Here is a 24,633-nt window from a genome sequence, read left to right as displayed (position 1 = left end):
TCTGGGGGTTCTCTTTGCCGGCTGTAACGAACCCAGAGCCCAGGAAATGGTGACTTGTGGTGACAGGTGTCCCATTGGCCTCCTGTACTTCCCTCTCCCCGCTCCATTGCCTGTCTCCATTTCTCCCCTGCAACATCTCTGGGTTTTTTCCTCTTCTTTCAGCACCAGTTTGGCAATGGGATGGATATCATTCCCCTTGTTTCTCTGTCCATTTTGGTTCCTTTACTGCTCCCTCCCTCCACTTCTCCCTTGTTAAGAAATCGGTTGCCTTCCCAAATTGGATAGGAGAGTACGCTGAGAGAATGGAAGTCTAGAACTGTTGTCTGTCTCTTATCAGCTGAAGTTCTAGAAGGTGCAAGAACAAAAGCAGCTGTCAATTCTGTAAAAGCGGCTGAGCTTAAATCTCCTTCAAAATTTTTCTCTAATGGAGAAGAGAAGGAGAGATGCCACTGGCCAGAACAGATTTGGAGGTGAGGGGAGAGGGAGGGAGTAAGTTTACCATTTCTTTCTGTTGACATAGCAAACACAAGGCCAATATTTAGAAACAAAACAAAAAAGGCTGTAATTTCTCATTGGTTTCATAATTTTAAACATCTTGCCCTAAATGCTTACACGCTAATGGTGTATAAGACGGACGCTAGTTGTCACTGCTCGTAGAGGATATACCTTGAACTACTTGTAGTTTCCTCTTCTTCATTCCTTTTATTTGTCTAGACACAAAACGGGGATGATATTAGAAATGTTTCCTTATTGGCTGCCCGTGGGTGGAGGAAGAGACCTGCTGCTTGTTTTTGGACTTGTGCATGTTGTGACTTTACTTCATTCCAGCATCTTTAATGTGATGACACTCTTCATGTCCCAGTTTGGCCAAGTCAGGTACAATATGCAGTGAAACTTGCATTATGAACCAACAGCTCCAAATGGCAACCTCCATCTAAGCAACCACATTGAACCACCCTGCAATATCCAGTGAATAATACATCATTATGTCATTCTCATTCTTAAAAAGAGCCACTTGTACGAGATAACTCGTTTTGCTGCTGCCTGAAGTAGTCGTTGAGAGTGGTGTCACAGTGGTATATTCCATTTAGAAACTGTGTAACAATTGCAAAATCTGTTCTATGACCACAGAAAAGCTCCTTAAATTTGTTGTGTATGAATAAAAGACAGACACATCAATTTATTATCCTTCTCTTCTTTCTAGGTCTGGATTTTCTTTCACTAATCCCAGTTGATTCACAGGTATGTTTCTGAACTACTATGGGGTTAATTTCTGAGTCTGGTTTTTGTGACATACTGCTCGAATAACTACCAGGACACTGTCATCATCCATACCATGTTCCCAGTCCACTCGCTTAGACCTTACCACAGACCAGGAAAATACATTTTCCCAACAAGAGGTGGTAATGAAGATGCGTTAAGGGAGGATTCTGTTTAGCCTCACTAGGATAAATCCATGCATGGAAACTTACTCTTTAGTGACAGCTTGCCTTTCTAAAGTGGATACTTGCACGGCACTGATGTGAATACACCCGCTGTGTACTTCACCCTCTTAGTTCATACCGTGTATCTGTAGGCCAGATTAAGCTCTGTAAATATATGTCACTGGTGGTTGTTTCTGTTGGTTTTGATGGTAGTAGGAGGTTAAGTTTTAAGGAAAATATCTTCCTTAATTTGATGGGCACATGACTGAACACTTTTATGATAAATCCTTCCATGTAACACCTAAACCCCGCTGGCTTTGGATTATATGGATATTTTGTAGGTCAGAAGTAACTAGGTGGTGCTTTTCCTTTCCTGGAAACTCAAAACTTTACGAGTTAGGGAGAGTGATTCTTACCGTAACTAGGTTTACACAGACAGACTGCAGCCTTGAAATGTGGGGGAATATCGGCTCCCTAACTAAGACGAGAGGATCTGAAGCAGACCCTCTGTTTCATCTCTCTGTCTCTAGAAGACAACAGTAATAGGACTCTACTGCAGAGTTGACTTTCTGGTGCCTTAAAAACAAAGGATGAACTTCCTCCTTTTCTTTCCACTTACTGCATCTTGCAATACTCTGTGCCTGACCTTGAGATCTGAACTGCCGAAAGTGGGAATAACAGAAGTTTGTTCATGTGGGAGGCTGGAAGCAGGTATGCTGCTATGGAGTGTCCACTTTGGACAGTTCAAACAGTTCAGGCTCAGTTCCAAACATATGTCCGAGATTGGAATCCACGGGGTAAGAGAAAGTAAGGTGTGTTGAACAACGTGTGTGCGTGCGTGTGCGTGGGTGTCTTACATTATCTTCCTCTGACACCTGGCAACCTTGTTCTGTTTCTAAATGCTTAGAGTGTTCAGCTCTGCTTTGAGAAAGCTTGTCTTCCTCTTCAGGAAATTTAAATCAACTTAGTAATTTTTCTTGATCAGACTTGATCAGGGCTCATTTATCACTACTAAAATGTTGAGAGACCTGCATGTTATCATTGCAGGTATATACTATGAACATGTTGATTAGTACAGCTGCTGCCATTTGAGGGGATGAAATTATTCTAACCTCCATCGAAGTACCAGAAGCATTCTGCTACCTTTCATGATGAAAGGAGCCCAAAATACACAGTTGTGCCCAGTAGCTGTGGGCAGCGAACATTCTCCAAATGCTAAGGGTTTTTTTGTTTGTGGGTTTTGGGTTTTTTTTTTTGTGGTCATCACGTGGACATGATAGTGTTTCTTAATGTGCTAGTAAATGCTCAAGCTAACCAGTCATTAAGGAAAAAAAAAAAGTGGGGGGGGGGGGAGGGGGAGGATGAGGGAGAAGGGCTCGTGGCTACCATCTCTGCTTGCTTACTTGCTGGTGTGCAGAACTCCAGTTCTTGCTGTGCATGCGATAACGAAGTTCTGCTAGTAACGTGTTTTGTGCTTGTTGTAGGGAAGATGTATCTTCAGAGCATACATTTCCCTTGTGCAGTTAGTCTCTTCATTCTTCATTGTTTGTTTCAAGCAGTACTGTCCTCCTATGTTTTTGGATAGTCTCACCTCAACCTTAACAAGCAGCACGCCTGGCAGCATCATCACATCAACCAGTCACCACGAGAGCAGCACGCACGTTAGCTCCTCCAGCAGGAGCGAGACAGGGGTGATAACCAGCAGCGGAGGCAGCGCTCCTGACATCATCTCACTGGACTGAAACAAGGGGCAGCACCGGACTCCAGGAGAAACTGCACGGAGCTGCTGCTTGTATCTCTGGAACTTCAGCATCTCGGAAGTTATTCTGATATTTATTGAAAGGATTTCCCTTCTGGAAAATGGAGTAAATTCATCTACACTAGGAACAGAAGTGATAGACTTTTTTGTTTTGTTTTGGTTTTTTTCCTTGCTCATTAAATAGCTGGTATAGAAAAGGCCCCTTCAGAAGAACTTGCTTTTATGCTTTTGGCTTGTTCTGGGGAAACTGACATTTTGTTGCTGGGTGGATTCCACAAATGGTTTTTAATTTTGTTGTAAAACACAGCAATAATGTAAAAACAAACAAAAACTTTTTTTAATAAAAAAAGGCACTTAACCACTCTAGAACAACAGCCTGGGCAAAGGTGCAGAAGTGTATGCATTGATGAATTTTTAATATTTTCACTGGGGCCTGTAATAAACTTCATTTAAGACAATGAAGCTTTGTGAAATAGCCATGACTTGTGTTGTATGTCTCTTGTTTCCCACTTCCCCCTTACCTGGGGATGTAGGGGAAGCCTCTGTAAATGAGATTGGTCGGGCTTTTTGTTTGTGGTTTTTTTCCTCCTAATTTTGTGTTTTTCACAAATGCAACAAAATCCTAAGCTTTGACTTCTTCCTCTTAATGGTCTTTGGGCTGGGGAGGGGACAAACTATCTATGCAAACTCTGCATTACACAATCTCTGTGCTGTCATGTCAGAATGGGGACACCTCCCCACCGCCAAAAACTCCAAACTATGCACAGTTGAGCCATAGCTGAATTTCTGGTTTGATAACTTTTAAGAGTGATAGGGAAAAAAAAAAAAGCCTTTAAACTCAGATTATAAGGTGGTTGGTGGCCCTCTTTGAAATTACCACCCCGACCAGTTGATCAAGTGAAGTGTGTGCTTTCTATGGCAGCTGTAAGGAGAAAAATAGGAATTACTTTCTCCAGTGCAGGATAATTTTCTAGGATCTCTTGCTTGTGGCTTCTGTCACTTCAGTAACTGCTGTGTTCTTTTGGGAATACCCTACTCTGACATGCCATGGGGGAAGGTTGGCTTTTTGGAAGACGTATGCTGTAGCTGCACAGTGTTCCCACCTAACTGGAATTACGTGTTTAGGGCTTAATGATGCTTTCTCCCACATTACGTGGCCTCCTAATCATGGCTTTCCTAATTCAATGGGAATAACTTCCTCACGTTTTACTCCCCTGGTCAATCTGCTGCTTTGCTGTGTGTATGCAGTGTCTCCCCACACACCTCTAAGGATAATTCCACAGTACGGTATGTAGAAGAGGTTACAGACCAGGAAAATCAAGTCATTTCCATAGAGCTGGAATAATGGTATTGTCTATGTTGACATAGCAGCTTTCCCCAGTGTTGTGTTTCTGTTGACTAACTGTATTTGAGATTATTCCTTCCCGAATTACCAGCTTTCACTTTTTCCTGATTTTGTGTTCCTTTTTTCTTATTTCTTTAGTCAGATGTCTGGTACTTTTTGCCTTCCACTACTGTTAACAGTATTTGAACAAAGTACAAATGGATAAGAAATATTGAAGCAGGCTGTATTGTAACTTGCCTGCCCTGTACTCCCACTTTTAATGCAGCATTACTATTCCCCATTGCCTTTTTTTGTATGACCTTTCACACCAATCTTCAATTCACATGTTGGTCTTAATATCGCATCCACTCTTTCTTCTCCTTTCCTTATCTGTTGAATTTTTTGTACCTGTTAAGGCTCAGTTTTTAGCATGATTTATTTCCACTAAAGCCATGCTACTCATGAAGGTTTTTCCTAATGGCCTGCAGCAGATTGGTGCTTTCTGCATCAGAGTTGCACAGTGACTTGAACTATAAATAGAGTGTGGAGAGAGGTTCCAGAGTCATTCTGAATAAAGTGTTTAAAACTGGTATCTGTTGCTGAAGATGGTGTTTGTACTCTTAATGCCAAACTGAAGTGTGACTTGGGCAATTGCTGAACTGGCTGAAGGGATGTAAACATCTTGCATGTACATCAGAAAAGTTAAGGAAGAGTGAGTGCCGTTTTTAGGACATGTGCTCTAATCCATTCATGGTACTACAAAATAGGGCTGGAATTTTGTGAAGTTAATTATTGTGCCCTGTTTGGTAGTTACTTATCAGGGCTGAGGTCAGGTTGTGTTCTCCAGCTGTTCTGGGCAGGAGTTTTGCAGCTGCACTTAGCTTTAAACCTTCAAGACCCATGAGAGCAATGTCAAATGCAAACTTAAGGCATTTGAGCCTTACCTGTTTAGAAGAGGGTTAGATTGTCATAGGCTGTGGTGTGAGGTAAGCCTTCGGGTGAAGGATGTAGTTTTCCTGCAATGCTGATGTACGTGCAGGAGGTAATTACACCAGCCTAGTAACGCCCAAACCCTGTAATTCACTTGAGTCTGTGGATGGTGTGTATCAAGGGGTTGGAGTTCTGCAGTGCAGTCATCACCCGTTCGATACACCACCTCCCACAAGACAACAACGGATTTCCTTAAGCAGTGGAAGTGGAACTGGGGATTGTAACTTAATTGAGGCCTGTACCACTGTATCCCTGCTGTAAGGAAACCTGCCCATTGTAGCTAGATGAGGTTTTGGTTTATTTTTCCTTCAACAAGTTCTAAAATGCATCAGAATGTCTCTCCAAGAACTTGTAACATGAGAAAAATCTTGAAGAAAAGGTGAGATAACTTCTTACCTCTTTGTTTCCACTATGGAAGTATCTGGTTACTGCTTTGAGTGGACTATATGAAAGATAACTTCAAACCAACTGCAGAAGGAAAGTAAAGCTTATGAGTCCCTCTACTGCACAGATAACCAGCATGCAATGAAAGCCATGCCGCAAGAGCTGGCCCCCTTTTTTTTTCCCCCCACCCATCCATTTGCTGCATCTTTTTCCGCAGTTCCTGGAAGTGAGCTAGCTGCTGAAGTACTAGCTGCAGAAAGGCTATACCTATACACCTGAAGACCATTAGCCTGAGCTGGCTTCTGATTTTCATACTTCCAGGTCAGATAAAGGTGTCTGAAACAATTGTGAGCCGTGTAGGCAGGACTTTGCTGCCCAGCGATACAGCACCAGCCCCAGGAGGTTCTGCACCTGCCCAGCAGCAAGAATTCAGGCCCTTCCAACATTAGTGGGGATGTTCTGTGTCTGCCTTTAAATCTAGGTGCTGGATGCTAGAAAGCTTACCTGTGACTGCAAGCCTTTCACTATCAGTCTTCAATAGCAGAGAAGATTCAAGCTTGGAAATGAAAGAACACATCTTCTGGCTGAGAGGACAAAACCTGACAGTTCAACAAGAATTTCTGCAAGAGCAACAACGAAGGGAGCTGCTTCCTAGGTTAAAAGACAATTGTGCATTAGAACACCATTAGTCCTAGGCAACTGATTATTTTTTTAAATGTGTGTTTTTGACACAGGCATCGGTGACCCCAGACAAGATACAGGCAACAACAATCCCATAAGTCAAATACCGCGTCATTTTTATTTCTTTTTTTAGTAGGTGATCATGCCATCATGGCAACATGTTAACACTGTGTGTGTATTTAATGTGACACTCTAAAAACTTTCCTTTTCCTTCCTGGTTTTGTGAGGAAATGGTATCAGGACAAAACTGGGCAGCGCATCACATGACATGAAGCAGAAGTGATTATAACTTATCTAGGAAGTTATCCAGAGGTGGAATACCCTCCTTCAAGCCTTTGCGTTTACGTGTTTCAGCCACAACTTGCCAAGGACGAGAATTTGCATCGTAAGGATCTCCAGGCAAAACCTGCCAGTGATCAAAGACACACTGGAAATGCTTGGCCACCGGTGTTGGATCTCAAGTCGGCGGTAAAACCTAGTGGGAAGGAAGAAATAAAAATTAAAAAGGGATGAGCCAGCTACAGGAAAAAATAAAACTGACTCATGGTGAATTTCTGTATAGACAAAACCCTCAACACTTTCAGACACAGAGTACAGTACTGTTAGGAAACTGCTACTTCACAGGCAGTTCTTCCAAGCAGGTAAAAATGAGGCCAACTCTAAAGAACTGCAGAAAGATCTTCTGTGACCAAGTAAACTGGCAATAAAAGGGCAAACAAAATTCAATTTAGACAGAAAAGGACATGGGGAAAATTACGTTTCACATGTCTCAGGAACTGAACTTATCACTACCACTCAGTTTGAGATCTTAGTGTTATGGTAAGTAGGACAGAAGCATTAGTTCAGTGTTCAGAAGCAGTTAAAATGAGAAATCAAGTGCTAGTACCTGTTAGGAAAGGAACAGAAAACAAAACATCATGTCTAGTGAAAGCCTGCACGCTTATTGTAAAGTTGTGCCGTTGTGGTTCCTTTATTATAAAAGCCATTACTGCAGAGAAGGTTCAGAGATGGGGAATACAGATGCCCAAAGCTCTGACCTGGCTTCCACACACAGAAACACTCCGGGCAAGCTAGGGCTCTCCAGCGTGACCAGAGCAGCAATGTAGTAGGGAGGATATAGAGGGCTAAAAATTAAGCGACATGGACACAGCAGATAAAGATCAAAATGAGCTCATGCTCCTTTTGATACAAAGGAAGCATCAGTTGAAGCTAGCGGGAGACCAAGGAGACAAAAGGAGGCAGTTCTTCACACATGTAGGTCAGTGGACATCCTTGCTTGTGCTGTGGATGCTGATGTTTTACAGCGAGGGGCAGACTGGGTAAATTCATAAAGAAAGCCCTCGAGGGTTACTAAATTGATCTAGAAACCACTTCTGTCCCAGGAAGCCTCTAGAAGTGGTTATAAAAAAGCAACTGGAGAAGTTTTACACCAGCTTACCTTGTTCTTTCTCTTCCCTAAGCGCTTGCTTTCAGTCACTGTCATGAAGAAGATGCTGGGCCAACGCATCATTTAGTCTGTCAGTACAGGAACTTTACATTTAACTCAAGATACATAGGTGCTTCCTTTGCCATTTCCCCATCTTCATAGCAGTGGCATCCCCTTCTCCCAAGCATTCAGTCCTGTGAAGAGCTGCTGCCTGTGAACTGAGACTTTGCTGCTGTAGAACAGCTTCTAACCACTAGTTTATAGGAATGCTGGTATTTCCCCACCTCTTTAGATTGCTGTTTTAGCAGGATTCAACAGCAGCTTTGGCAAGGGACTAGAAAGGCGGTTTTGCAGAATACGGATGTTAAGATTCTATGTAAATTGAGACTGAGAGCCCAGTGTAATATGCGTCCTGCCAAGTCTAAGTTTACACTTCTTTTTGTTTTTCCGTGTTTGGAAAATTGTTTATGAAATTGTTTTAAGCTCCATGGAAACTTGGAGAAGGGAAAAAAAACCCCAAACACCACACAAATTCGTGTGTAAATTGTTCTTTTAAGAAGTTAAATTGCCAGTTTAGACTTGAAAAGTTAAGCATCTCTTATTTCATCACTGATTATTTTAGCAGTTACCACACTAATGTGCTTTGGCAAAGAAGCCCCCTCCAAAATAAAACATGACATTTCATACAGTTTTACTGTGTGAGGCATTCCAAATGTGCCCCATGAAACTGGTAAATTTTCTGTCACAATGTCACAGGATACTCTTGAAGTGCATTTTTAAACAGGGAGGAGGGAAACGGAACACACAAACAAACCACAATACCAGAGGAAGGGCTCTGTACCACACTGAAAAGTTGAAGTTTCAGGGGCAGCATAAGAAGGATCAGATTATTATTTTAAAGGTAGTCTTCAGATTGGCAAGAGGGTGTAATGCCATTTAAGCTACTCAGGCTGGCACTCTGTCCTTCTTTTAAAGATTCAAATAAGTATCAGGTTTTCTAGCCTGCTGCCACTGAAGACCAATTCTTTCTTCCAGGCTTGCTGCAAAGGAAGACCTCGGTTTAAAATGACAGAAACTGAATCTGGTTTACACTAAAAAGTCTTAATGTGCAGAAGCTGCCACGTCTTTTTGGCACCCTCTGCTGGCATGAAAGCCCAATGGAGCAGGCTGCCGGGGAAGAAAAAAAAAAAAAGTGAACTGTTCTGAACTGAAGATGCAAAGGGACAACAGGAGGAAGCTTGGAGCTAATAAGTCTCTTTGATCCTGCTTTAACTGCACGTGGGTAACAAAGGAAGCATCATCTTACCAAATGACTCATTTACAGGTAGATAAGCCTTGACCACAAACATTGGAGTTCCTGCCACTTGGGATTCTTCAAAAACGTGTCCCCTTTTCCTGTTCAGCACACCGTAGATCCCACCAACCACTTGTTCTGGGCACTATAAAAAAAAAATTTCTATCAAGTTACATAAAAGGAGGAGATCACCAGTTATTAAAACAGCCAAGCAGCATTAGACAAACCCTCTAGACAGCTCTCCTGATGTTTTTTCTCATGATGGCTCCTCGCTCAGTACAATTTCTCACATGTGTAACAAGTGGCTTCACTCTCATTTCCAAGACATCTTTCAGAAGCTCTGCCTGCCTTCTCTGCCTCGCATGACTGTGAGGTTTCCAATTACTGTATATACTAACTGTACCGGATTGTAGTTTACATACACAAAGTGAAGCAAAAGTGCTTATGCTCAGTGAATTACCTTCAGCAATCTTTGGGCACAAGAAAGCAGAGTCCTCTAGTGCTTTGTAATAAATGTATTTACTACAGGATGCAAATTTTATACAAACAGGATCTCACCATCTTAGAACTTACAACATGGCTGAAAAGCACTCTGATAAAAACTGAACTTAAAAAACCACGCTTGCTTAGAAACGTACCACTAAGGCTGCGAGACTCCCCTGCTTTGTCACGATAGGTCTCACAAGTCATCAAGGTGAAAAAATTCACCATTTTCTGTTTTGTCCTTACTTGTATTCATCTTCTTCAGCCCTCATGACTAAGATGTTTTTTAAGCAACTGAGCTGGTAGATTTCCTGCCCACTACCCAGCACCATAGCCTGGAATTAATTTTTAAAGGAGGTTTTAAATCTTCCAATTGCTTTTAAGACAGTTAAGACAAATTGGTATGTGAATAGCTGTACTTGGTGATAAATAAATAATTCTAGCGTGGAATATATTTTCCAGGCTCTTGCATGGAAGAATTTAATTTACCAAGAACATCCAGTTATTCAAAGGATGGAAGTTAATGTTTAAACAGCTCCAAAAAAAGCTTATTTAAAAAAAAAAAATTCTTAATGCTTTTTCTGGTTATTTAGGATAACCATTGTTTGTTCTCCTGAATGTTTACAGTGACAGAAAGAAAGGAGGGGAAAATCCCCCCAAATCATAAGTTTCCCAAAGGTACTGGCAATTCATAAAGAACAGCATAATTCACCTCCCCACCTACATTTTGCTCTTTCCATTTAATCTTTTCCTAACTTTGGAATGAAAAACCTCTTCTCAAACAAAGTCTTTGCATCACTGATCTACAAGAACAGAGTTATCTCGGTTTCTTAGAAGAGAATGTGGAAACATGATTATCTATCTATCGGTTGCATCTCTGTTGTTGGCAGTGTTAGGTTAACAGTTGGACTTGATGATCTCAAGGGTCTTTTCCAACCTAAATGATTCTATGATCTTATATATCATACCCAGTTGCATACCTGTATTTCTACCAGATAGATGGGCTCCATAAGCCTGGGTTGTGCCGTAAGAGTAGAGGCATACAGAACCCTCCTCGCAGTGGGAATGATTTGCCCACCACCACGGTAAATAGCATCAGCGTGCAGAGTGACATCGTGGATATCAAAACGAACACCTCTCATGTTCTCCTCACACAAGACACCCTGCAGTATTAAAAGGGGGAAAAAAACAAAGGTGCGATACTACTCAGGAGTTTCCAAGATACGAACCTTCACTCAGGATTTTGGCCTGATTGAAGTTTCTTATGCTGATGCTGAAGAGTTACGTTCGGACCAAGGCAGTGAACACCATACACATTGCAAAGTCCTTCTCGGGAGGACTCCAATGCTCCTCTAGCATCTGAGAGCTCACACTTGGAACAAACGCTGAAATACCCACAGACAACTATGAGTTCATTACATAGGTTGAGTGACATACGTTCTTCAGTGGGGACAAATTCCACTACCCTGTTCTTATCAGTTATCGAGAGTTTCTAAAGATTTCACGTGAATAGAGCTCAGATACGTTTCAGTAACACAAGATACAAGTACAACATTCAGAACTACACTTACCTCTTTTGTAGCCCACTGGAAACCAGCAACAACACTGTCTTTGATTTCATTTAGATACTGGACACCCTTCGTGATGTCAACTAAGATATTTGGACCGGTACCATCAGGTCCGAAGCACCAAATCTTGCGAGGCTCAGACACATCCCACTCATATTTCTCTGCCAGGTAACACGCACGCTGTTTAAGTTCTTGATGGGAACTGACTTCCCCTTTGTCTACATCCTCTGCCAGGCCATCAGAAAAGGGTCGAGCCTTCACATACAGCCTGTTGTGTTTGTTGGGAGATTTGGATAAGCACACCTGGCTTGACTCTTCACCGACTGTCTCACGGTAAGATACAACTGGGTCTGATTTCTGTCAAATAGATCAAAGACAAAAAAAAAAAAATTCCCCAAGTACAAAGCTGATCATTTCCACATACCAGTCAAATGCTATTCAATAAACTGTGGCTTCTCCTCTGACGGCAGTGTGTTAATGCTAGGTTCATTCAGTCACCCAGGCATGCTCTGCTAGCTTCATCAAGAGAAGCAACATTTTCAGTAGCACATCTATGGTTACTTTCATAGTTCAAGTTAGTTTTCCTGTTCCCTGGATCTTCTTCACATCTCTCTCTTAATTCTAAGCTCTTTTGATGAACTAATAGATAATTCCTTTTATTACTTAATTGGTTGGTCTCCTAACAAGTTTCAAATGGCTTTAAGGAAGTTGCTCTAAGGAAACTACCGCCAGCAGATTAAGATGATATTTTCAAAGGTTAATGTTTAGTCATATTCCATATACTGCAGTCCAAGAAAATTCTTGAATGCCTTAATTGGAACACAAGCATGATCTTCCTCCAGATCTTTAAGGCAAATTTCTAGATGCAGCTCCCCTGCTCCAGCAATGATGTGTTCACCAGACTCTTCAATAATACACTAGAAGAGGAAATAGTAGGGACTAAACATTTTAGGAATTTATTAGTATTAACAGAAACACACAGAGACTTAATCAGAAAAATGCCAGATTCCAAAACTGCTCAACCCCAAGTATTAAAAAAATTTAACAAATTCTCTTCTCGATATTGTTTCCAGGAGTGCTCCAGAATGAATCTCCTCACCAACAAAACTGGGTACTCTCACATTAAACATAGCTCCTGTCCTACTGAGGTATTTGAGCATTAAAAAAAGTGTAAGTAAAAGTACTGCTCAAAAACCTGACACTAATTACTGCAGAGTTTGTGTTTTTCCTCAGGATCTTCCTATTCAAATGCTGACTGAACTTATCCCTATTTATCTTGTGTCAGCTCATACAATCACAACTGAAAACTGTTTTGAGCCTACAGCCATGCCATTAGATCACCTAAAGAGCTCTCTGTGAATAAAGTCGAATGCTTTGGGTATTGCACTGCAAACCAGTAGCTCTAAAACTCAAACTTACAGCTAACATTCACCTGAACCATAGGATCAGACTTGGACAGACGCTTTAGACCTTCAACTAGTTTTGGTAGATCAGCAGGGTTTTTTGCTTCAACAGCAACACGTACAACTGGACTAACACTAAATTTCATCACTCTCATGTTGTGGGCATGTTCAAAGGTGGTAATGGTACCCGTCTTCACCAAAAACTGGTCAACACCAACTAGACCAACAATGTCGCCACAAGGTACATCCTCAATGGGCTCAACATAACGACCCATCATCAAAATGGTTCTACAAAGACAGAGGATGAGCAACAATCCTTGAATACTTGTTTTATCCCCAGTATTTCCAAAAAGCTAAGCCTTTTCACACAAAGGAAAATTACCTACTATTTGTCTATAATCCCTCTGGATTACTGATTTTATTAAAGAGGAAAAGACGACACTTATAAAGAAATAAAATCTTCGTTTCATTAGGATTCCAAAAACTAAAAGCAAGCATTTGGTTTTGCATGCATTGCTATTCAAAAGAAATATAGTATTTCCATCTACCTTTGAATGGTTTTTAGGTAAAGACCTTCTTTCTTGCCAGGTGTGTAGTTTGGTCCCATGATTCGAACTTTCTGTCCAGTAGAAACAATACCAGAGAAGACTCGCCCAAAGGCATAGAAACGCCCCTTTATCAGGTGTGGGGACCATTTTGGAAATATACATCATCAGAGGGCCTTTGGGATCACAGTTTTTGACACCTGCAATAAAGTATGTATCTGCATCAGACACATTTTCCGTGAGACTTGAAAACTTAGAACTATATCCATACAATTCCCAAAATTCAGTGAACCTTATTAACAGCTCCTCTCTTTTTCAGTTATTAAAGGACAAATGTGTGTGGACAGATGAATTATAGCTATGGTAACTATCAAAGATTCTTTGTTAAGGTAACAAATCATCACCACTGTTGTTTCTTTCAATACTGAGACATCTATTAGTACTTACTCCCTGCTTGCTCAAACTTCCCTCTTCTGGTAGCAGGTTCCATGGTATCACTAAATGTCTACTAATGTGACCTAGTCCCAGGAAAAGTTTTGAGTAGGGGGCATTTAAAGATCCCCATTAGAATCCAGAAGACAAAATACAGCACTAGAAGTTTGCAGCCTCAGTGATCGTATGGATGATATGGTCAGAAGCAGGCCCTCTAATCAGAGGTCCTGTTCTGGTTTTGTGAGAAAGAGTTAACAGTTTATTAGAGGATTAAACACATGTGCCATCACAGATAAGCTTCTCTTCTGCTAATACTGGATTTGAAAATTACTTCAAATACGATTTATTTATTTAACATTTGTGGATTTCTGACGGAAGTGACAAATCTACACAAATCCAAAAAATGCAGATCCTCTTGAAAATAGTTGATCATATTACAAATCATATTACAGATGAGTTCTTCAGAACTTAACTCCTTCCTATCAATGCCAGATGAACAGCCCTGTATTAGATTCAGTTTCAGCTGTTTGCTCTTTACCTAGTCATGATCTCAGCCACACCTTCAGACAACTGGGAGATGGTTCCATTTTTTACCAGATTTTCATCCTCCACCTTTAAGGTTGAGAATGAATCAGAGAACAGTAACAACATGCCAGCTACCAGGGGACACGTCAGAAGTGTTTGAAAGTAAAGGATCTTGTTATGATTCTGACTGTGACTGAGAAGAAGTCACAGGATTCACTAGGAGACCGTAATTAAAGCTGCAGACAGAATGAGGGTAATGAACTTGTTGCTCCATCCATCTCTTACAGTATATCCAAATGCTGGTACATACCATATTCCTGCTCATCGCAACCACATGTTCTCTGAATCTAAACTAAATACAATGTGGTTTCACACACATCGGCATCCAGCATAAGGACATAAAGCAAGTTTTATGTGTAGTACCCCAAGGCTTTTCCTTTGCTTTCTTACTTTTTGTAATAGCCTGCTCAACAGAGTCCCAAATTAGTAATTATTGTTATAACCCATAAAATTAATCCAGATCCATTTTAGGCGGTTCTACTCATCTGTGCGCTAGGGGTGCTGTATTTTTGACAGCCTCTGGTAAGCTGGGAAATTTTTTTTTACCAATAGCAGCTTCATCATCAGGTGGCTCCTCATAAAGAAGTTCACAGCGGTATTTTTGTGCTGTGACAGGGGAAGGTAGGTGAATGGTGATCATCTGAAGCAAGGCATCTCCAGCAGGCAGCCAGCGGCACATCACAGCCTAGGGACCCAAAATTCACATTGTAATTAAAACTTGTTTCAACAAACATAATAACCGACCCCCAAATAAACCTTTTGGATAGTGTGTGGAAGGCTACCCGTAGGGATGCAATGTAAAAAGTCATGACAGCCATTTAAAATTTCCCTATGACTATGTAAGTCTTGTTGAAGGCCATGAGTAAAATACTTACCTAGAATAAGCAATTTGAATATAACTGTGTGTTTGAATTACTGAAAACCAGCACTCCTTGCATTCTTTTTTTCCTCAGGCTAGTGACCTACGTTTCAACAGAAAGGTTAAGATTCCTGGATTATATTAAGGTCCTGAAATAAAACACGAATGTCATTCTTTGCTGCTGACAACAGATTACAATAGTAGAAAGAAAAAGGTCCATGGATAGTCATATTTTACAGCTGTATCTTCCATATATAGAAGATAAAAATAAACCCAAACGTTTTATTAAGTCTCTGGCCTTTTGCCACAGTGATGTGGTTGGATTTCCCCTCTCCAGTGATTATTTCAGGAAGTTTCCACATGTATCTCCTGGACCCCTTTTTCATGTGGGTTTTAACATACTGAGGAGAACACAAGTTAGCACAGGAACTGGATAGTTTCTTAAAAGTCTCTGCTCTTAACTTCCAGTGCTGCACAGAAAGTGATCACATGCTTTCACACATTACTCTTCAAAAGGTTGACTGGAATTCAGCAGTGTTCTTGAATGTATTGGAAGTTGTGAGAGCCAACCAGAAATCATGTTTCTGATTACGCAGCCACAGCATATATGTGTGGCAGCAGACATTTTGTATTAGCATTGCATATACACCTTGAGATTTCTCCCTTTTCTTAAATCAGATCAGGTGTGTCTTTTGTATGCTGCAACAGACTTAAGGCCTGATATCTCTCTAGCAAATTCAGTGCAATACATTACCAAGTACCTTATTTCAAATCATTACATTCCTGACACACAAATTAACCACTGGCCGGATTATAAAAAGACAATTAAGATAAGTTTCTGTGGATTTTAGAAAGACCTAAAAGACTGTTCTCATTACACAGCTCAAGGGTAAGAAATGCTACCACGCTGGAAATTCTGACGAAGTAGAAAAGCCAAGTTAACTTAAGAAGGGGTTTTCCCTCTTTATCTCTGTCTTCAATATCTAGCTTGATATCAAGTTTCTCTATCAGCTTGGCTGCCTTTTCCTTCTTAAAATTCATAATGGCATCAAAGATCTGAAACAAGTTTATACCGACCACAGTAAGTAACATAGCAGAGACAGGTTTTGCTTATCATTTATCTTAAGCATGTTATATGTCTGAAAACCCTTTGGTTTCTCTGTTCTTGGCTTTTCTTTGAGAAACTATTTGCAAGGATCATGCAGCTCAAGATTCACAAATTATATCAAATGTTTCTAATTTCAAAGGAAATTCCAAATTCCTATCAGAAGAGGTTCACACACAAGACACACAAGTCTTTAATGATACGCAGGATATGTTGTTTCAGTGAACAGACCATTCAGATTTGCTGCCTTCTACTTCTGTCCCACCTTTTGCACATTGTTCTTGTACTGCAGAATTTTTCTAGTTTCTACAGAAAGTATGGACCCACTTTATAAGAGGGATGGCTTTCCCAAGAGCTAACCTGCTAAACTAAGAAAGTCTCCCCTTACGCTCTTGCAATCAAATCAGTACAAAATATTGCCTTACCTTAAAGATAGGATCCAGAACTAGCTGGCAAAATGTCCTTGGCAACTTCTTTCCATCAGGGCTAGTGGCTGATTTGCTGAATTTTCCAGTTGCTGGATCAAAATATCTAAAGAAGATGTTTATTTTTACTCATCCAGTTTGAACTTGAGGAGTATCCACTTTTCCTGCAAATTTCCGCTTAGTTATTTTTAAAAGAAAACTTTGTAAAGTTTCACATTTAAGCAGAGATTAAAATAGCAGAAGAGTGGCTAATCCTTATTTCAATGTAGCAATAACTGTTAGATGTTTGGGGAGGCAAAGGATGGCTTTTTGTTTGTTTAGGTTCTTGAGGTTTTTTACTAGACTTAAAATCACTGACTTCAACGTGCATTTTTAGACTTTTACAGGGAACTAGGTGCTGTAAGCAAACCTGTTGTCAATAATTCTCTTACTCCACCCTGTTACCTTTAACTGTCTTTCAAGACCTTGCTAAAATAATTTAAATACCATGCAAGATAAATCTTGGAGTACCCTATGAGCTAAATGAGTCAAGGTAGGTTAATTCATTATAAGGCATCAGAAGACAAGCAAGTATATTGAGCTTTCACAAATACATAAAGCATTCAGTTATCAGCAAGTTGTATACACATCTAGTAGGAAATTAACTCCATTGTTTACAAGATACAATTTAAGGTTCATTAAATTCACAGAAATACTCATTGGTATCAAAAGATTGGATTTGGTCCATAATCTTGTTTTGTGTACTACTTTTACCTATGCAGTTCAATAAAAGCATTTATGTTCTGAAGTTCTGAGAGGCAACCTTCTCTCTCTGTTCTTATGGAGCAGGTTATCAGAACTCACCCCAGAAGGCACATATAGCGTATCTGCACTACAAGCAATTGCCTTTCTCAGAGACATAAATGTTTTTGTTGTAAGAGTTACAAACTCGCGTCTCTAGCTTTCTAAGCTGCCTATGAAAGCTTGGTTTTACAGAAGCACAAACTCAACATGCACTGGTATCTATCGCTGATATTCTTAGAGTGTCACTGTGGTATCTAAGCATGTATCTACATTCATTCCATGTATACTGTGTTACTTACTTATCACTCCAGAGTTTTTTCATCATATCTTCCACTTTCTTTGAATGCTCAACTGGAGGGAGTTGTACTTTTTCTCCTTTGGCAGGAAATCTGGTTACATACATCTCAGCAAACTGTTTCAGAGTAAATGCCCAGCCGTGCAGACCAGAGCCAAACCCAACAGTACCAATAACTGGATCAATCTTTAAAAGGGGAAAAAAAGTAAATCAGTTTCAAAAAACACTGATGTAAAATGTATGAACTGCTTTCAATGACAAGTAGGATCAGTAAAGATGCCTAATATTTTCTGGAACATAGAACAAGGAAATATTTCCCCTAAAATGAGTCTATTGAATATTACTTTGAAGCAAGAACCTTACTTTGTCCCACACAGTGGAAATACTTGTAACAAAGGCTAAAATAAAAACTTCGGAAATATGTTTGTAAGTAAGTGCTAAGTAGGATTTGGAGTATTATGACTAGAACTGAATTGTTAGTGAACTTTCTCTGGAAATTAAAATACAGGTGGCTCATTCCTGCCACACAGATAAAACTGGTCTGACTTAAGAATGGCTGAGATTCATGGAATATAAGAATCAGAATACAATCCTAGCTGCAAGTCCTTTGTTCCAGTAACTAGATTAAGCTACAGTCAATTTTAGCCATAAAAAAGCTAGTATAGGACTGTGACATTTAAACAAAGGGAGCCAGGTCTGAAAACTCTAGTGACTAGGTCTGTCTTGCAGCTATTTGGTGGGAAAAAAAAAATAAATCTGAAGCAGTCTGATTCTGACAATTCCTTACTCTAAGAGCTGGACCACCAGAGAAGACTTGCAGTTGACTTTGCTTTTTTATTTTACATTTCTCAGCTGCAATATAGGAAAAACTATTTGTCTTTCTAGTTTCAAACCATCCTTCCAGAGATATCCAGCACATTATGATATAATTACTGGTAGAATAACAGAGACCTACGTCTTCTGATCAGAAAAGAGCAAATTCAATGTCTTATCAGTCAGGAGTAGCAGAAAGGCCATGTTTCTTGTCATGTAAGTCACATAAGCAGCAAAGTCAGGCATAGAAAGCTAATCTTCTGGCTTCTTGTCCTTTACCTTAAATTTCAAACCATAGCTTCCCTTCAGCAGTTTGCCCCAGGCAAACGTCTGACATGAATGACACTGAGCAACTGGCTTGATGTTACACATTTTGTTAGTGAGAAAGTATCACTAGAGGATGAACTGCTTTGTCAATTCTCTCCTCTTTCCTATTTGCTCTCACTCCCCAGTTGGTTGGTCTGAAATAATATCCCCAAAAGAAAAAGTATGAAACAGTGGGGGTGGAGGGGGACTGAAGAATGGCTCCTTCAGGTTGGCCAGAGATCTGAACTGCCATAAATGTACGCAATGGTTTCATATCAAAGCTGGTATTCTCCAAAATAGGATATCAACCACAGCAAAGTTTTAAAGTTTTCGTTACCATAATATTACCCATTGGTCCAGCTTCACCCTCTCCGTAGGTGGAAATGATGACGTTGACATTTTCCACGACACGCTGAACTGCCTGGTAAAGTTCCTCAGGCTCCAGCTGCAATTCCAGCAAAGCACGATCCATTTTTTTCATCATCAGTACTGGATTGATACATTCCGCAATAGCCTGCCGCAGAACAGTCTCTGTCTGTACACAAACACCTTAAAAAATACAAGCACAGTTAAAACATGCATTATATACATGGGCAAGATCTCTAATCTACTTTGTACAGTGGTGACTGGGAAATTCAAACTGGGAATTTGCTGGTAGTCTCAGTGCTCCCCGAAACCGTCATTACTCAGTTGTTTGTATCGCTCCATTTTCTAACTGAAGGAGGAGAAGAATGACAAGCAGCTCCAATCCCTAGGATTTTACTGAAAGAATGACTTTTTTCCTCAGTTACTCCACATTCAACCCACGAGCTGGATACAAAGTGGATAAAATCCTCTAAGACATAGGAAAGGCCATGGGCTAAGACTGCAAACGAGCATTCATACCATTAGAAGTTAAATTTTCAGAGAAAGAAGCTTCATCCCTCAATCACTTAATTACATTTTTTTTCTTAAGAGGAAGAAAATAAAATACACTGAGGTCTTTCTAATTACAAGAGCATGCTTACCTGAAACACAGTCAACCAGAACAAGGGCACCATCAGTGACACGGAGAGCTGCTGTAACTTCAGAGGAGAAATCAACATGTCCAGGGGAGTCAATTAAGTTAATAAGAAAGCCCGAACCATCCCTGCACTGTTTGATGAAGGCCAAGTCATTGAGAGTTCATAATACATAGAAATTGCACTGTAAGAGAAGACAATTCATTTTAATAACTTAATAATGTTTCGTAAATTGATGATTTTAAAATTTGCACTGGTCAGGCAACTGTACCTGCTCTACCACAATGCCACTATTTCTTGAGGTACTTAAAGGAAAAAACACAAGAAGACTCCAATATTTCAATTTCTAGAGTTCTTAGGATCTAAAATTCTGCTTTGGGTGTAATTAATTTTTATTCTTATTCAAAATCAACACCTCAAGATAGTAGTCACAGCATAATATCACTGTCAGACACTTGTAGAGTCATGCTCCAAATAACTTTACAACTTGTTAACTTTGCAGTTGCAGACGTCAAAAACAAAGGTAATAATAAAAAGACGCAGCCCACCACAATGGCTTGAAGGAACAGGATATTAATCTGTAAGCAATCCAATAAAAACAAAGGTACTACTAAGAATCTTTCTGAAAGCATCTTTCTCCATAGTGAGAAGCAAGTAGCAATGATTGCTAGGTGTCACTCAAAAGCTCTACTCCAATATTGCCCAGATTGCACCCTGAAGACTGTGAACTTCTGTTCTGTAATGCACAGCTTGATTCACATCTCAAATTAAAAAAGATCTGACAAGATGCAAGGCTTTGAGCAAGCCATTTCTCTGTCTTCAGATTAAGAAGAAAGATACAAAGAAATTCTTACGTAGACTTGATTGTGATACATCTTTCTTGCTCGTCTTTCCGTGTGTCTGTGAATCGCGTTTCTCCGGCTCTGGCTGAAGCAATGATGCCTGCTTTACACACCAAGGAGTCTGTCAAGGTTGATTTGCCATGATCAACATGAGCAATCACGGACATATTCCTAATATTGGACTTCTTGTCCATGATTGCTGGGATCTGGCCTACTGTGAAATTCACCTGGATGAGAGAGAGAAAAAGAAAAAAAAAAGAACAGCTATTGTTTCCTTTTGAAGTATACAAAAACCTATGTGAAATTTTAAAGTTTTATTATTTGTTATTAAATTCACACACAATCTAAAGATGAAATGAAGTTGTTCGTACTTTTAAGCTTAGCATCACAAATAGTCGTTCACATTTTTGGCATGTTTTTCTAAGTACGAAGAGTGGAGGCATAACTTAAAACACAGCTCAGAATTCATCTCACAAAATATCAACTACCGCAAAAACAAAGAATCCACCTGCAGAGACAGAACAGCTCATCCCTGCCAAATGTCGCAGGAGGGTTAGCGCACGCAACCGCAAGCTGCAGGTCTCCGCAGATCATCCTTCTCCGCACGTATCCTTCTCTTCTCTTCTCTTCTCCTCTCTTCCCACTGCTGTCCCTCACTTTACCAGGTCTTCCTCCTACACCTGCTCTCCGTCTCCCAGGACTTTTCAGGTGAGCCACTCGTCCTGCTTTCCAGGAGAGGTGGGAGGGTGTCTTCTCCTTTTGTAGCCAATATACCAGCTCTAGAAAACGGCGGTCCAGCTCAGTCAAAAACCTCTTTAAAGACTTTAATTAGCCAAGTGCAAAATTTTTAGCGCCCCTCTCACAAATGACATCCCAGAAAGAATTTTTTCTAATTTCCATAATTCTTCTATCTCTTGCTAACAAGTCCCCTCCTTCAATTTGCAGAAAAAAAATCTTGACCCTCAGAAGCCCTGTTAATTATCTGTTAAACACATGACAGCAAAGGAAGATGAGATCTTACTAATCTCAGCCTGTCTCGTTCTGTAATGAGAGTCACCTGTAGGTCACAGGAGTGCAGTTAACGTGGTTATTCTTGCAAATCCCTTTAATGCATGAAGTGCTTCACAGGGACATGGAAAAAGGCCGAATTCGGAGGAAGGAATGATGGGGAATATTAAACAAACAGAGACAAAAATCACATACCACAGCAGTAGTTTATACTCGTTGCTCAAGTGAAGAAAAACGTACCATAAGAAACAGTTAAATAGGTTCCTCATCTGTGTTTGAGTTGCAAATGATACAGAAATAATGAAACATGCATTTCTATTGCTACACCAACAAAGGTTTCTAACACAGTCTGAGTCTTAATGAGTGCAACTGAACACAGGGAACCTGTCTTCTTGCAAGGATAAGATATTAATTAAAAAAAAACAACCCAGCCCAGCTCAAAATATAATTTTGTGTAGGAGACAAAACAGGAGTTTTTTACATGAACCGATACACTTCTGATAGATATATATATATCTTATTACTGCATATTCGCATACTAACTTTGGATCTTCAGTTCAAATTTTTCATTATACATTTTCTCAGGAAAATGGTTCTTATTAAAAAAAGGAATACTTCTAATTAAAATAGCCAAGTTCTTTTTAGAGATGAGAAATATCCAAACTAAACAGCAGCCTGGCCTCTTCCCCCCAAAATGTATTATTTCCCCACTCTCCCCTACATTTATAGTTTCTTTCCTACCCCAAAGTCTGCAATGGTGAAAACAACCAACCCACCCCCCCCCCTTTTTTTTTTTCTGAAGAAAACTTAGTACAAACAAAAAAATGTTTAGGGTATGCTTACAGGTTTGTCTGTTATCCACCTCAAATTAAGGCACTTAATTTCTGAATTTGTTCTGTTAGGTTATTCTTCAGTTTAATAAAAAACAATGATATTTCTTTTCTAGAATGTTCTAGGGTGTCCTGACATCCAAAGTCTCACTCACAGCAAAATCTACATACTTCTTCTGAGACCTTGAAATATTTCTTTTTTCTCTTTCTTTTCTATTTAGAGAAAAGAGCACAACTGCTTTTCTTTCCTATTTTTATCATTTTCCCTGTTTGTAAATTGTGCTGCGCTAAAAAAAAATAAATCAGTACTTTTAGCAAGAATTAAGTATAGTGCTAGATCTGCGCTAGATACACTTATTTCATAATGTAAATAAATACTTAAGTGTTGAGATGTATACCTACGTGCTCTTTGTATTTGCTAATTATACACTTTCTTAACAGAACAAGTGAAATTTACTTCTGACAAATATTTAAGTAGCACAGATATCACATTTTGAACTGAAACCTGTATTTTTTCCATTGTCTCCAAGTTTCCAATACTTTTATATAGGCAGGCTACATTGTAGTTTTCTTTTGGGGCAAGACACAACCATAACAGTTTATTTCTTCCTCATATTTTAAGCATACTCATGTCCATTTACATTAATTCTAAATTTAAACTTCATGCACATGTTCCTCTGACATGACTGGATGTTCTCCTACGGACTATTGAAGCTATTCATGTAATCTGAGAAAGGACGGTATTGGAGTTGTAAAAAACCTTGATTTGTGCCTAAAAGCAATGAAGCCTTACTCTCCAGCTGGGATAATTATATTACAAAAGTAGAATGAAAACCGATACATGGAGCGACTGTTATACAAGACATGGATGTAAAATGTTAGTTTTATGGGTTTAGTTGCTTGGTGTTTCAAGAACTCATTAATATTTTACTGTTACTTTGTGGTGGAGCTGGAGCAACATGGGCTTGAGATAGAAAAGGATCACCAAGTCATGGTGACGGAAAAGGAGCGCTGAGAAGCACAGTGAGAGAAGAGCAGGGTCAGGCAGCACTGGGCTGGGTGGTGGGGGGTAAGGCAAAAGACAAGGGAAATCTACAACCAAGTTTAAGGGATTAGACGGACTGTGGGACACAAAGCTTTACAATATTATACCTCAAAAGAAGTCATCACAGTCAAGGAGGTAAAGAGGCAGGCCTCCCTAAGTGACCTCAAAGCTTCTGCTAAGTCTCATGGCAAGCCAATACCAACAACATGAACATATTTTTATCTCAAACTTTCCATCCTTTTGCTCAACTGCAAGACAGCATCCCTTCCCAGAAACTGAAGGTCCAATGTCTTAGATATTACTGCATGAGTACTTTTTGCCAGACCTACATCAATATATACACCTGGGCATGAAGCTTTCAGCCTGTAGGAAGTTAATACTGAGAGCCAAGTTTAGGTAAGTTATTATCCTTTATTATTGTTTGGTTCATCCCTTGGCCTAAATGAGTATTTTTAAGAGCTTAACACTGCTAGCTCAATTTTAATTCACTTTGTTGTATCATAGCAGCTGTTCTTGTTAATATAACTGGGTAAACTACTCTTAAGTTTCTGCTAATTAGCTTGTTAATAAAATACAGTATATTAGAAAAGATAAAGAGCTCAATTCAAGCATTAATATTAATGTCTTACTAGGCCTTCTGGCAGGAACTTCAGGATCATGTATTAATAAATGCTATCCACTTCCAAACATTTTATTTACCACTTTATTTACACAAATGCCAAAACAGAGTTTACTATATGTGCTGTTCTACAAGAGAGAGAGTCACTAGCGTCACAATTTTTTTTGTCATAAATACAACTGAAAACACAAAGCCAGATTAAAAATTAATAGCAATTTTAATTTTAAATCTTTTTCATTAAAGAGCTATTACAGAGTTTCTTTTCTGCTGTGACAGACAGCAACCGGATCAAAGTTATCTTGCTATGAAATGCTTGTTGCAGAGGGGTTAAGTCTTTCGTGTGCAACAGCAAGCAAAAAAATGAAGGAGATGAAACCAGTGTTTGCAGAAGGGAGAAAGATCAC

The 24,633-nt window shown here is 39.7% G+C and overlaps 2 protein-coding genes across 11 annotated transcripts in view; one reads left to right on the top strand and one right to left on the bottom strand.

Annotated features, from left to right (window-relative positions):
• The window catches only part of PIAS2 (protein inhibitor of activated STAT 2), a 34,026-nt gene extending 28,929 nt beyond the window's left edge, over positions 1-5,097 (top strand). Inside the window, exons 13-15 of one of the 10 annotated variants that reach the window (XR_007505135.1) lie at positions 1,205-1,242; positions 1,955-2,221; positions 3,010-3,097. Coding sequence is in view for 3 of the 10 variants with exons in the window: in XM_049796073.1 (XP_049652030.1) it covers positions 1,205-1,242; positions 2,981-3,166 (224 nt within the window). In the remaining 7 variants the exon portion in view is untranslated. Of the gene's footprint in view, positions 1-714; positions 1,243-1,954; positions 2,222-2,980 lie in introns of those variants that run through there. The other 9 variants (XR_007505137.1, XR_007505138.1, XR_007505134.1 and 6 more) reach the window with 9 other exon arrangements.
• Positions 850-21,317, bottom strand: LOC126036398 (elongation factor 2-like). Its single transcript, XM_049796106.1, is given in 19 exon segments — positions 850-957; positions 5,894-5,965; positions 6,386-6,990; positions 6,992-7,037; positions 9,295-9,427; positions 10,746-10,928; positions 11,337-11,690; positions 12,143-12,250; positions 12,766-13,024; positions 13,285-13,412; positions 13,414-13,481; positions 14,845-14,983; positions 16,688-16,793; positions 17,770-17,951; positions 19,222-19,433; positions 19,892-20,044; positions 20,047-20,069; positions 20,740-20,954; positions 21,099-21,317. Coding segments are annotated over 17 exon segments (2,526 nt in total). The 5' UTR covers positions 21,171-21,317; the 3' UTR covers positions 850-957; positions 5,894-5,965; positions 6,386-6,845.
• Positions 21,318-24,633: the final 3,316 nt, after the last annotated feature.

This window comes from Accipiter gentilis, chromosome Z (assembly GCF_929443795.1).
Source record: "Accipiter gentilis chromosome Z, bAccGen1.1, whole genome shotgun sequence".
NCBI lineage: Eukaryota > Metazoa > Chordata > Aves > Accipitriformes > Accipitridae > Astur > Astur gentilis.
The sequence above is the reverse complement of the archived record's forward strand: the minus strand, read 5'-3'. Positions and strand labels throughout refer to the sequence as shown.